The following is an 11,869-nucleotide window of genomic DNA, read 5'->3' as shown; positions in this document are numbered from 1 at the left end:
GCCGGCTGGCCCCCGTTTTTCCTTGAGCTGGATGACGCACAAGCTCTGCCTGCTGCCAGGAGTAAAAGGTGAAGAACTCGTTCCCAGCTCCAGCCGAGGCTCTTGGTCCCCTCCAAGCCCCTCACCAAATCCAAGCCAGTCACAAGAGAGTGGAGGAGAAACCTGCCCAGAACAATCCCCTCCTGCCCCACCAGGGAAGTTAATGCACTCCGTGACCAGGAGCCACCACCACATCATTCTGAGGTTCCTGGGGTACGCCCATGGCTCACACACCCCAAAGGAGGTTCAAGCTACAGAGAGAACCATCACCGTACTCCTGAGAGCTGGCCCTAGAACTTTGGGGAAGTGCGTGGGGGCAGTCTAGGAGAACTCGCCTTTTCTAGCCCAGGCATTGTACTATTTCCTCCCTCCCTGCTTTCTGTTCAGCAGGTGGTCTTGCTTGCATTCTCAGTGCCCAACTGACACAAGCTTAGTTCTCGCACAGCACCTCGGTGGTGGGTGGTGGGTGGTGGGTGGGGAGGTTGTGAAGATAGTTGGTTGCCAAAGCTGGAAAAATGGTCGATTCATTTGACTCGGCAGCTCTTCTTGGGGAGGACGCATAGATCAGAAATTCATTTTATTTCACAAGTGTTGAGTTCTTGGTACATGCCAGGTAGGGTACTGAGCCACAAGCTGGAGGACGAAAAGCCACGAATTAGTCAAGGTCCCAGCTCTTGTAGTTTACGTTTTAGTTTTCTGTCGCCTGATAATCCATCTTATAGACAAGGAAAGCACGGCTTCTGTGGGCTGCTGGCAAAGGGCTGGGCTGAGACTTCTATACTGGCTGTACACCGCTAGGGGTCTCCAAACCATCACTACCGCTCCAAAGCCCAGGGCTCCCCTTCCTCGGAAGCCCTTCCTGCGACCCCCTTTCCTGTTCCTCTCAAAAGACCTGGGCTGCAGGGGCTTGCTCTTTGCTCCAGCGCTAGCCCAGAGGTGCTGGCGTAGCGACGGACCGAAGAAAGCAGGCAGCGCGGCAGGCCTGGTCCAACCCGCCGAGCGCAGGTCTCTCTCTCGCGGGACGCGGATCGGCCGACCCCGCCCCCAGCGCGGCCGCCCGCCGAGTGCGCACGCGCAGGCGGCTGCGCTCCTCCGGCGGCACCGCCCACCACAGGGGGACGTCGGCGGCGCGCGACGCAGTTCGCAGAATAAATGCTGTGGCGCCGGGCGTAGGAGCGCTTCGGCCGGGGCGCTTGTGGGTGTTCGGTCGTTTGGCGGCGTTGTGGTCCGCGCCTGAGCCGGCCCTGCTTTCTCACTGTGCCATGGCGGACGAGGGGAAGTCCTACAACGGTCAGTGCTGGCCTCAGGGCGGGGAGCGAGGCGATCTGGGGCCCCCGGTGGGCGGCGCCGGCGTAGGCCGCAGCCCCGGGGCGGGAGGCCGCGAGAGGCCGGGCGTCCGCGGGGGACGGCGGCGGCGCGGGCCGGGGGCGAGGCCACTCGCGGGCCTGGCCGCCCTCGGGGCTGGGAGCCGGGAGCCGGGCGATTTGACGCGGGAATCCTGGCGTTGCGAGGAGCTTCGTGTCGGAGCGGGCGGCCGGGCAGTGGGGCGGCGAGATTCCTTTGAACTTTGTGGATGGTTGATGCCTGTCAGTTGAGTTTGGCGGCCAGACTCTTCCTTTAATGTGAGTCAGTGCCGTGCTCATCGGCTACCTGTGTCCTCTTTTCCACCGCGTCCAGTCTCTTGCCCCGCCTCCCCTGCGGCCTTGGCTTTGGCTTTAATATTTTAAACCTCCACACCAACTCGCTGTGCTAGTCCGAACACTGCGCAGGGTTTCAGGCCAGAGAAGTGGTTAGGAGCACATGACAGCTGAGGTTTGAGTCCTGAGTTGTCTTCACCAAGCTTGAGTGAATTCCACTCCCAGGCCTCATCTTTCTATCTCCCTAAGAAGGTAGCGACTGTACTTATTTCCGAAGTTTGCCCTTGTGTATGTTAAATGAGATCATTCGTATCAAGTTCCTGGAGCCTAGTGCCTGGCCCTGGAGAAAGTTGTCGGTGAATATTAGCCTTGTCTGCTATTCAGCTGTTTGTTTGGTTTTTTCCTTCCTGTAGTCATTTCTTAAGGTTCATTGTTTGCAGCCTGCTAGGCATGAGGCACACCTTCTTGGGAGTCGTCGATTCTTTTTTTCTTTCTTAAAGATTTTATTTATTTGAGAGAGATAGAGAACACATGTAGGCAGAGCATCAGGGAGAGGGAGAACCAGGTCCTGCTGAGTGGGGACCCCGATGAGGGGCTCCATCCCAGGACTCTCGGATCATGAACTGACCTGAAGGCAGCCATTTAATTGACTGAGCCACCCAGGCATCCCGCATGGACCTTTTTGGGGGGAAGCCATTCCTACACCAGCATTCAGAGGGTCCTGTTCCTGGAGAGCAGTCAAGGACCCTTGGCTGAGCTCCCTAGTTGCCACTAGAACCTGAATCTTAAGAGTTGTCTCCAGTTAAAAAAGCATTTCTGGGGAGAGCCTGGGTGCCTCAGTTGGTTCAGCATCTGCCTTTGACTCAGGTCATGATCCCAGGGTCCTGAGATAGAGACCAGTGTTGGGATCTCTGCTCAGTGGGGAGATAGCTTCTCCCTCTTCACCACCCCACCTCCGCCTCACCCCACCTACTTGTGCATGCGTTTGCTTGTGCGCTCTCTCTCTCTCTCTCTGATAAAAAAAAAAAATTTTTTTAAGCATTTCTGGCCAAGGAAATAAAGAGCTCACTCCCAAAACTTCAGTGTGGCAGTTTGAGAACAAGAATTTTAAAGAAGCCCTTAAATTGATTATATTTATAACCATACGACATTTGTACTCTGTAGGCAAAGGAAGGAAGCATGTTTACTGAAAGCTGATGTAACTCTTACGATTGATTGGTTTTAAGAGATGTGAGAGAGGTCACCATCCAGATTTTGAGAGGGGTGTAATAGATTCGGGAGGCCAAGAGCAGGCAGATTTCATGTGACTTTACGGTTCCGCACCGAGTCCGCATTCTTCTCACACTTCCACATCGTGCTGCTTCTCTCCCTAGGTTTCAGTTTCTGACTCGTTTTTCTAAAGCTCTACGCTGTCTTCCAGTAATGTTTCCCCCATGCTGCCAAGCCCCAGAGAGGGTTCTCTCTCCCAACAGACAGAAGTTTGTGTGGAAGTGGGCTCATAGTTGGCGTATATGTCATTCGATAACACAGGCTGCTGGATGCTGTGATCGCCACAGCAGGGTAGCCGGACTAGCAACGTGTTTTCTAATCGATGTTTTTTTTAACCCCAGAGCACGATGACCGCGTTAGTTTCCCTCAAAGAAGAAAGAAAGGCCGGGGTCCTTTCCGGTGGAAGTATGGTGAAGGGAACCGTAGGTCTGGAAGAGGAGGGTCTGGCATTCGATCTTCCCGCCTGGAGGAAGATGACAGAGATGTGGCAATGAGTGATGCCCAAGATGTTCCCCGAATACGACAGTAAGTGACCAGTTGATCTGGTTTGATTTTAGTGACCCACTTACTTATCTGGCTCTCTTCTGCCCACACCTCTTCTCTTCCCACTTCTAGAAGTGAGAGATGCCAGGGCCAGGTTAATGCTTGAACAGTCTTAACCGCAATCCTGACAACAGCGTGGGAAGCCGTTGAGAAGACATTCCTAGTGTTTGTGGACATTTTATTCTCTGCTTTCCCACAGCAACCCCTATCCTTCCCGACCCAACCGTCGAGGTGACAGTTGGCATGATCGAGATCGCATTCATGTTACTGTGCGGAGAGACAGAACTCTTCCAGAGAGAGGAGGAGCTGGCACCAGCCAGGATGGGACCTCAAGAAACTGGTTTAAGATTACAGTGAGTGTCCGGGTGCCTGGGTGGTTCAGTCGGCTAAGCGACCCCTGATTTTGGCTCAGGTCATGATCTCAAGGTCACGAGATTGAGTCCTGTGTCCTGGTCTCCGTGCTGGGTGTGGAGCCAGCTTGAGATTCTCTCTCTCGCCCTCTGCACCTCCCCTACGTCTTAAAAAAAAAAAGATTACAGTGAGTGTTCAGGGAAGTAGATGCTGCAAGGGAGAGAGGGGGCTGGGCTCCGAGTGAAGGTCTTTACTTTTCACGTGACAAAGTCAATCTTCTCTGCTGTTTTCTCTACAGTCAGTAGTCTGTCCTTTCTCCTAGAACATCTAAGAGCAGGTTCGGGAAAGGAGACGAAGTGACAAGCAGGATGGGGTAGGGGGATGGGGACATCGGCTAAAGGAAAACGTGATTAACTCGGTGGGAGGTGGAGGAACTGCTCTGAATGTCTCCGTGTGGCTCAAGCCGCATGTGGGGTTTGGGGTCTCTTAAGGCCCCTGAGGGGTGGGCCAGGTCTCAATCATGTCTTAGACCTGTTAGACCCCAAAAGTTTTATTTTCTTGAGGAATACTGAGTTTAAATGGACAGAAAGGAGAGGAAGCAGTCTGTGTCTGACTTGAGTAAAAAGCTTTTAACTGGCCCTTTCTTCAGGAAATCTTGTGAAAGTTGGCAGGTGCGAAAGGCGCGCTGGATGGGTCTGCCCGTCCGCCTGCGGTACAGGTCTTGCCTTTCCTCTGTCCTCTAGATTCCCTATGGCAGAAAGTACGACAAGTCGTGGCTCCTGAACGTGATTCAGAGCAAGTGCAATGTCCCTTTCACCCCCATTGAGGTGAGTGAGATTAGGCCTTCGCGGCTGGCGGGACACCAAGGAAGGCGAGGGGCCAGCTGGACTTGGGGGGACCCTGGGCTCCGAGTCTCACACGCCTCTGTTTCCTCTCCGTGCAGTTTCACTATGAAAACACACGGGCCCAGTTTTTTGTTGAAGATGCCAGTACTGCCTCTGCGTTGAAGGCCGTCAACTATAAGATTTTGGATCAGGAAAACAGAAGGGTATGTATAAAGGGCCTGGCCTGCCTGGGGGTTGGTCTCGGCCGGGCATTCCCTCCCTCCCCAGCTCAGGCCTTTCTGGAATTCACCCTGCCCTCCCCATCTGGTCTCCAGATATCGATCATCATCAACTCCTCTGCCCCTCCCCATTCGGTACAGAATGAACTGAAGCCAGAACAGGTCGAGCAGCTAAAGGTGAGGCAGGCTCCCGTCACGCATTTCCACTCCGGTCCTCCCACTTCGCCCATCCCCAGCCCTCCACACAGCACGAGTGACCCCCGGCCCCTTTTCCTTGCCCTGCAGCTAATCATGAGCAAACGATATGATGGCTCCCTGCAAGCGCTTGACCTCAAGGGGCTCCGTTCAGACCCAGGTAGGGCCAGTAGCCCTCATCCTCAGGGAGGTGGAGGCCGAGGGGGATCTGTCGGGTGGGGAAGGTCTGAGAGTGGTTTGGTACGAACTCCAGCCTGGAAGGAAAGCCTTCTCAGACTTGCCTTTCCTTCCTCTCTGCTTCCTGGAGACTTGGTGGCCCAGAACATCGATGTTGTCCTGAACCGCAGGAACTGCATGGCGGCTACGCTGCGAATCATTGAGGAGAACATCCCTGAGGTGAGGCCTTCGTCGGCTTTTGAGACAGGAGGAAGCCGGCTGGGGTGGGTAGGGTGGGGTCGGGAGGCAGGTGTGTCTCTGAATGGTTCCTCAGCGGAGCTTCCTCTCAACTTTTCCCTGCCCACAGCTTTTGTCCTTGAACTTGAGCAACAACAGGCTCTACAGGCTGGATGACATGTCCAGCCTTGTGCAGAAAGCACCCAGCCTGAAGATCCTCAACCTCTCCGGGAATGAGGTGAGACCTGAGGGCCTGGTAGTGTCACGGGTGGAGTGAGTGGAGGGCTCGCCGGCTGACGGCAGGAGGCTCCAGACGCTCGGGCAGGGACATTCGGGGCTGGGGGTCTCACTGGCTCTCCTTACCGGGGTGTCCTGCCCACTGTTTTCTCCCCCGCTCTCCGCAGTTGAAGTCTGAGAGGGAGTTGGACAAGATAAAAGGGCTAAAGCTGGAAGAGCTGTGGCTCGACGGAAACCCACTGTGTGACACCTTCCGAGACCAGTCTACCTACATCAGGTCAGTTGTAGCCTCTGTCTCCCCTCCTGGGGACCTTCACCCCCCGGGAGGCTGAGCTAATGCACCCTGACCAGTGCCCGTCTGCAGGAGATGTGCAGCCCTGAGCTGAACCACGTGTCCTTTGGGAGGATCACGTGCTCCTCCCTTCGTCTGTCCGTGTGTCCCAGCTTGGCCCCGAGGTCTCCTTCCCTTCCTTCTCCCCTAACTACCTGTTTGCTGTTCTGTGGTCTTTCCTCTTCCCGAACACAGCCTTTTCTAGAGTCTCCCCACCCTGCTGTTCCAGGAAGGGCATCTCCCGCTTTCTACTGTGACCCGGGGGTGTCTTGCGTACGTGTCCCGTACGTGGAGCTGCCTTGTGCCAAGAGCCTGGTATCCCTGGGCCGAGAATGGCCTCCCTCCGGGGACTTCCCATGGATGGGCCTTCCCCTCTTTGTCTGGTGCTGGGCCCTCTTGTCATTCTGCCAAGAGGGACTCTTCTCATGGTCCACATGCCCAAGGCGGTTGCTTGGGCTTTCCCCCTCGTGCTGAGGTTGAGGCCTCCTTGGAGCTGGTGCCATGCACTCCGTCTCTCTTGCCCAGAGCTGTGAGCCGGGCCCTCCCTGGAGAAGAAACCTGGGTTCCCCAAGCCATGTGACCAGAGCCAGGGCCCCGCCAGCAGGCGAGGGAAGCCCAAGGCAAGCGCTGGGCGTGGAGGCCACGGGGGCATAGGCTACCGAGGAGACAGAGCACTGACCCTCTCGGGGGGCGCTGCCCCGCCCTCACTCGCACACCTCACGTCACCCTGCTTGGCCCCGGAGGATGGCTGGTTAGCCAGAGACGGGTAAGATTCCTCAGGGAAGGAACAACCTAAGACAGGCACAGTCGCAGAGGGGCCATCAGGAGAGAACTTGGGGGCCAACAGAGGTGGGGCGCAGACCCTCACCCCCCCAACTTTGCAGGGGCCTGAACCCTCACCCCTTCTGAGGGAGGTCTCCTGCCCCCATGGCTGCTTCGCTTCCCACGCCCAGCTGAGATCGGGACCCAGGTACCAGACTGAGACCTGGCCAACAGCATGTGCCCTCCGGCTGCAGCAAGCACCTGTTTCCCGTCTGTACCTTGGACCACGGGGCAAGGGGCAGCCAAAGGAGAAGGCTGTGTCGGGTGTCTTCTTCCCTTTTTCTTCCTTGTTTCGGGGATGCCTCCTTGCCGTCTGCAGCTCTTTCGCCTTTGCTTTGCTTTCTCTGTCTTCTTACTTTCTGCTCCTCTCCGTCTCCCCAGCTCGCCCTTGCTCTGGCCCCGTCCTGCCTTCTCTCTCTTCTCTTCTTTTCCATCCCTGTCTTCTTCCTTCACCTCCCCTCCTCCTGCCCCCGCCTTGCTCATCTCCCTGCCCCAACATCCTGTGCCATCCCTGTGGTGTGTTCGGGTCTTGGCCACGGCCAGACCGGGCAGGACTGATGGATACCTGTTGAGGCAGCGGAGCCCCTGGGCTCCCACCCCATTCCCTCCTCCCGGGGCTGCACAGGTGAGTAGGTGGAAGGTAAGGGGGGCAGGGAGGGGAAGGACGTCCTGGCTTAAAGCCTGGGCTGGGAGTGCTGCTCTCGTGGCGCTCGGGTCAGGCAGCAAGAAGAGAGTCCGTCTTCAAGGCGGTCATTCCTGGGTGCCCCGGGTGAGGTGGGGAGTGGGGCCTCTTCCCCCAGGGCTCAGAGGCTGGGGAGGAGTGAGAGGACAAGCAGGATGGGGTGGGCGGTCCCTTGGGCATTGGAGTATTTGCTCCTAGAGCAGCTCAGGAGGCACGGTGGCTCTGAAGCGTCACTCACTCGCGTCCCGTTTTTGACAGCGCCATTCGAGAACGATTTCCCAAGTTATTACGCCTGGTAAGTCTGTAGCTCTTTGTTCTTTCCTTTGTCTTTTTTTTTTTTTTTTTTTTTTTTAAATATTTGGTCTATTTATTTAACAGCGTCCACGCATAAGTGCGGGGAGTGGCAGGCAGAGGGAGGAGGGAGAAGCAGGCTCCCCACAGAGTAGCCCGATGTGGGACTCGATCCCAGGACCCTGGGATCATGACCTGAGCCGAAGGCAGCCGCTTAACCCACTGAGCCACGCGGGGGCCCGTTCTGGTTTTTCAAACGAGCGCAAACTCTCCCACCCAGAAGCTCTCGCCTCTCATGTGTTTGTATGACCAGGAATCTGGAGACATGGAGCCCTTTGAGAATCTGGCAAAGGCTATGATCCTTTTCAGAAAGAGGCCTGTAGACAAAAGTTGCCCCTCTCTGGATTCCTGGACCTTCTGCACATGTTTGACACTTGATCTCTGAGCCCTCGTTCCGCGTTCGCCCGCCTCATTACTCAACCAGCCTTTTCTCTCTGCTCACGCGGCCGACTTCCACTTCTTCCTGCAGGACGGCCATGAGTTACCTCCGCCAATTGCCTTTGATGTCGAAGCCCCCACAATGTTGCCGCCCTGCAAGGTAGGAAGGGGGCAGTTAGGACGAGGGTGGGGAGGAAAGGATCAGTTACCCGGTGCTGATACCTGTGTGGTTCCAGGGAAGCTACTTTGGAACAGAGACCCTGAAGAGTCTGGTCCTGCACTTCCTGCAGCAGTAAGTATACCGCAGGCCCCGAGGCTGGGGAGCGGTGGGCGGGGCACAGTACAGCCGGCTCTGGGGAGCCAGCCCGGGAGTCAGACTTCCCCTTCTGTGTGCTGCCCAGGTACTATGCCGTGTACGACTCCGGGGACCGGCAGCGGCTCCTGGATGCCTACCACGATGGGGCCTGCTGCTCCCTCAGCATTCCTTTCACCCCCCAGAACCCTGCCCGGTGAGTGTCCCCACCCGCTGCCTGCCCCGCACCATGCCCGCGAGCCCCCGTGAGCCCCTGCTGGCGGCATGCTGCTCTGACCCGGGCCTCCTTTTCCACTTAATCCTCCAGAAGCAACCTGGCCGAGTACTTCAAGGATAGCAGGAACGTGAAGAAGCTCAAAGACCCGAGTAAGTGCGTGAGTGAGTAAGTGCGTGAGTGCGTAAGTGCGTGAGTGAGTAAGTGCGTGAGTGAGTAAGTGCGTGAGTGAGTAAGTGAGTGAGTGCGGCGGGCCGTGAGCGCAGCAGCGTGAGAAATGGGGCGGGCGGGGCCGGGCGGGACTCCGTCACAGGGCCCAGCAGCAAGTGGCAGCCCCTGATCTTGGGTTCTCCTCCCCCACAGCCCTGCGGTTCCGGCTGCTGAAGCACACACGACTTAACGTCGTGGCCTTCCTCAATGAGCTGCCCAAAACCCAGCACGACGTCAACTCCTTTGTGGTAGACATAAGCGCGCAGACGGTAAGCACCTGTTTCTTCCCCACAAAAGCCAGAACTGAAGGAAGGAGCACTTACCAGGCCTGGGGGCCTCGGGCTTTGGCCGGGAGCCCGCATGGTGACTGATGCCTTTTCTCTTTCAGAGTACGTTGCTGTGTTTTTCTGTCAACGGGGTCTTCAAAGAAGGTAAGAATATTTGGGGTCCTGAGTTTGCAGAGTGGGTCTCCCACAGCGAGATTTTTTTCCGTGGCCCTCTCAGCCGCCTTCCCTCTCTGTCCCTGACCTCCTCCTCCTCTGCCCCCAAGCCACCTTCATGAGGCCTCCCTTCACCTGTCTTTCCTGTCTGGGAAATGGGAAAAGCCTGAGGATTAGGAGGACACAGACTCGGGGGTCAGGCAGGTCTTCCATTCCAGCCTTGAGCCCATGGATGTGTGGACAACTTACAGTATCTGCAGGCTTCAAATTCTTTCTTGTGAAGGGGCTTAGTAAGAGCTCTGCCCTGGGGAGTCGGTGGGGGGGCGCATGACACCGGCTGGTGGGCTACCTGGTGGGGGTTCGCCCTGGCCTCTGACACGCCTCTTCCCCTCTCCTCCCCTGTACGCCTGTGGTCATCTGTCTGGTCTGCTTCAGTTTAGTCATATCGAGTAAGACCAGGATTGAGCAGCTTTTAGTAAACCTAGTGTGGAGCTGGTTCTGAGGGGTCGTTGTTGTTGTTGATGTTACAGTGGACGGAAAGTCTCGGGATTCTTTGCGAGCCTTCACCCGGACGTTTGTGGCTGTTCCTGCCAGTAACTCAGGGTAAGAGTTGGGCTTATCACATGGGGTCCCAGTCCCAATCCATGGCCAGCATGTGGAAACTGGTGGGGGACACAAAAGGGGAACAAGTCCTCAGGATATTTTCAGAATTTCAGAAAAGCAAGTGGGCATCAGGAGGCGGCTCTCACGGCCGTGAGCTCAGCTCTGGAGCCACACTGCCTGTCTGGGTGTCTGAGTGAAGAGCAGGTTTCGTCACCGGGAAACTAGCATAAGCTACTTACTTCGTTGTTCTGTCTTGAAGATCCACGGGGAGAAGAACTGTCCTGAGTTGGGGAAGAATGTATAATTCCAGTGTGTTTGGCATCTGCCCCCACACACGGTTTCTGTGGGAAGGGGCGTAAATGATAAAACGTGACCACGAGTGGGGAAGGGAACTTTGGGGCATTGAAAGAATCTGTCAAGTATTATAAAAGTATCAAACGTGAGAACAGAAATGATGTTGGGAAGTTGAGGTTGGCTGTCTGTCCAGCTGTCTAAAGTGCTTTTTGTCCCAAAGGCTGTGCATCGTAAACGACGAGCTGTTTGTGCGGAACGCCAGCCCTGACGAGATCCAGAGAGCCTTCGCCATGCCCGCACCCACCCCTTCCTCCAGCCCAGTGCCCACCCTGTCCCCAGAGCAGCAGGAGATGCTGCAGGCGTTCTCTACCCAGTCTGGCATGAACCTTGAGTGGTCCCAGAAGTAAGTGCCGGGCATGTGTAGGAGTATAGGGGTAAACGGAGGTAGGGGTGGGAGTGAATGAGTGCTCCTGATATTTTGAAAGCCCAAATTTATAAATATGGCCTGTAAAAAAAAATGCGATCTATGCCTAAATAAGCATAGCAACAATTTTACAGTTCTGCAACTTTTTTTTTTTTTTTGCTTACCCCGTGAATGTCTTACCTATCGTTATAAAAAGATTACCTTAGTAATTTATAAAAATTACCTTGACAGCTGTTTATCCTTTGTATCCAGTAGACCAGTGATAGACATTTGAATTTTTACTTATTTTTCATTTGTAATACATAGTGCAAGAATGTATGTAATTTTGGCACACACGGGTGAGTGTTTCTCTAGGAAGGATTGTGAAGAGGCGTTTAGTGAGCAGGGTGAGTGCATTTTGGTTCTGATTGTGGTGCCTGTTCTTCCCCCACTCCAGGTGCCTTCAGGACAATAACTGGGACTATACCATATCTGCCCAGGCCTTTACTCATCTCAAGGTAAGTTTCAGGAATTTGGCAGCAAAAAGACCAGGGATCTCTGGGCCTTGAGAGGGTCAAGCCAGCCAGGGGGGTTGGGGGAAAGGGGTTGGCTCTGTTGACCTTTTCTTTCTTCCTAAGGCCAAGGGTGAGATCCCAGAAGTGGCGTTTATGAAGTGATTGGTAGACCTGCCCCAGAAGAAGCCCTTGTAAAATAGCCCTTGGATATTGATATCTTCTTGTCGTGGCTGTTGTCTCCTCCTCTCTGGCCCCAACGCCACCCCGTGACTGTGACCGAAGAGGAAGGGCTGCTGGATCCCTCTCCTCACCTGCCTTCTGGAAGACTTCTGGAAGACTTCTGGAAGATTGAGCCTCACTGGTGCCAGGAAGCCAAAGCTTACTTTGTAGAACTGACACTAAACTCCCCGAAGGACTTAGGTGCTTTGTGTACTTAACCCCAGAATCCGCCCTACTTTTTAAGATAAAAGAGTGATATTGTATTTTGTGTCCTGTGTGCTACATTGTTTTTGCCTCGCCCCTGCCCGCAGTGGGGGGCCGGGGCGGGGCCGATGAAGGCGCATGACCGCTAAGCTCTGGGGGTGGG

General features: G+C 55.5%; 1 protein-coding gene across 2 annotated transcripts; it reads left to right on the top strand.

Moving 5' to 3' along the window:
* Positions 1-1,133: 1,133 nt before the first annotated feature.
* NXF1 (nuclear RNA export factor 1) lies at positions 1,134-11,770 on the top strand. Of its 2 annotated transcripts, XM_032357082.1 has the most exons (21): positions 1,134-1,329; positions 3,287-3,470; positions 3,688-3,841; positions 4,583-4,666; positions 4,783-4,887; positions 4,999-5,079; positions 5,188-5,257; positions 5,405-5,493; positions 5,621-5,728; positions 5,895-6,004; positions 7,821-7,857; positions 8,383-8,451; positions 8,528-8,583; positions 8,693-8,800; positions 8,912-8,970; positions 9,182-9,297; positions 9,417-9,459; positions 9,999-10,071; positions 10,586-10,768; positions 11,226-11,286; positions 11,407-11,770. In XM_032357082.1, exons 1-21 carry the CDS (start codon positions 1,302-1,304, stop codon positions 11,443-11,445), a joined length of 1,857 nt encoding a protein of 618 aa, XP_032212973.1. In that variant the 5' UTR covers positions 1,134-1,301; the 3' UTR covers positions 11,446-11,770. The 2 variants fall into 2 exon arrangements, 1 of the variants encoding a protein (XP_032212973.1); XR_004289051.1 differs by lacking the exons at positions 8,383-8,451; positions 8,528-8,583; positions 8,693-8,800; ... (5 more) ...; positions 11,226-11,286; positions 11,407-11,770 and having other exon boundaries at positions 1,189-1,329; positions 5,895-7,505; positions 7,821-7,859.
* Positions 11,771-11,869: the final 99 nt, after the last annotated feature.

This window comes from Mustela erminea, chromosome 9, assembly GCF_009829155.1.
Source record: "Mustela erminea isolate mMusErm1 chromosome 9, mMusErm1.Pri, whole genome shotgun sequence".
NCBI lineage: Eukaryota > Metazoa > Chordata > Mammalia > Carnivora > Mustelidae > Mustela > Mustela erminea.
Note: the sequence above shows the minus strand (reverse complement) of the source record. Positions and strands in the feature narration are given on the sequence as shown.

Coding starts and splice junctions, on each gene's coding strand:
- NXF1 (XM_032357082.1), top strand. CDS start 1,302: ATGGCGGACGAGGGGAAGTCCTACAACG. Junction 7,858..8,382: donor TTCCCAAGTTATTACGCCTG/GTAAGTCTGTAG, acceptor TTCTTCCTGCAG/GACGGCCATGAGTTACCTCC. Junction 9,460..9,998: donor CAACGGGGTCTTCAAAGAAG/GTAAGAATATTT, acceptor TTGATGTTACAG/TGGACGGAAAGTCTCGGGAT.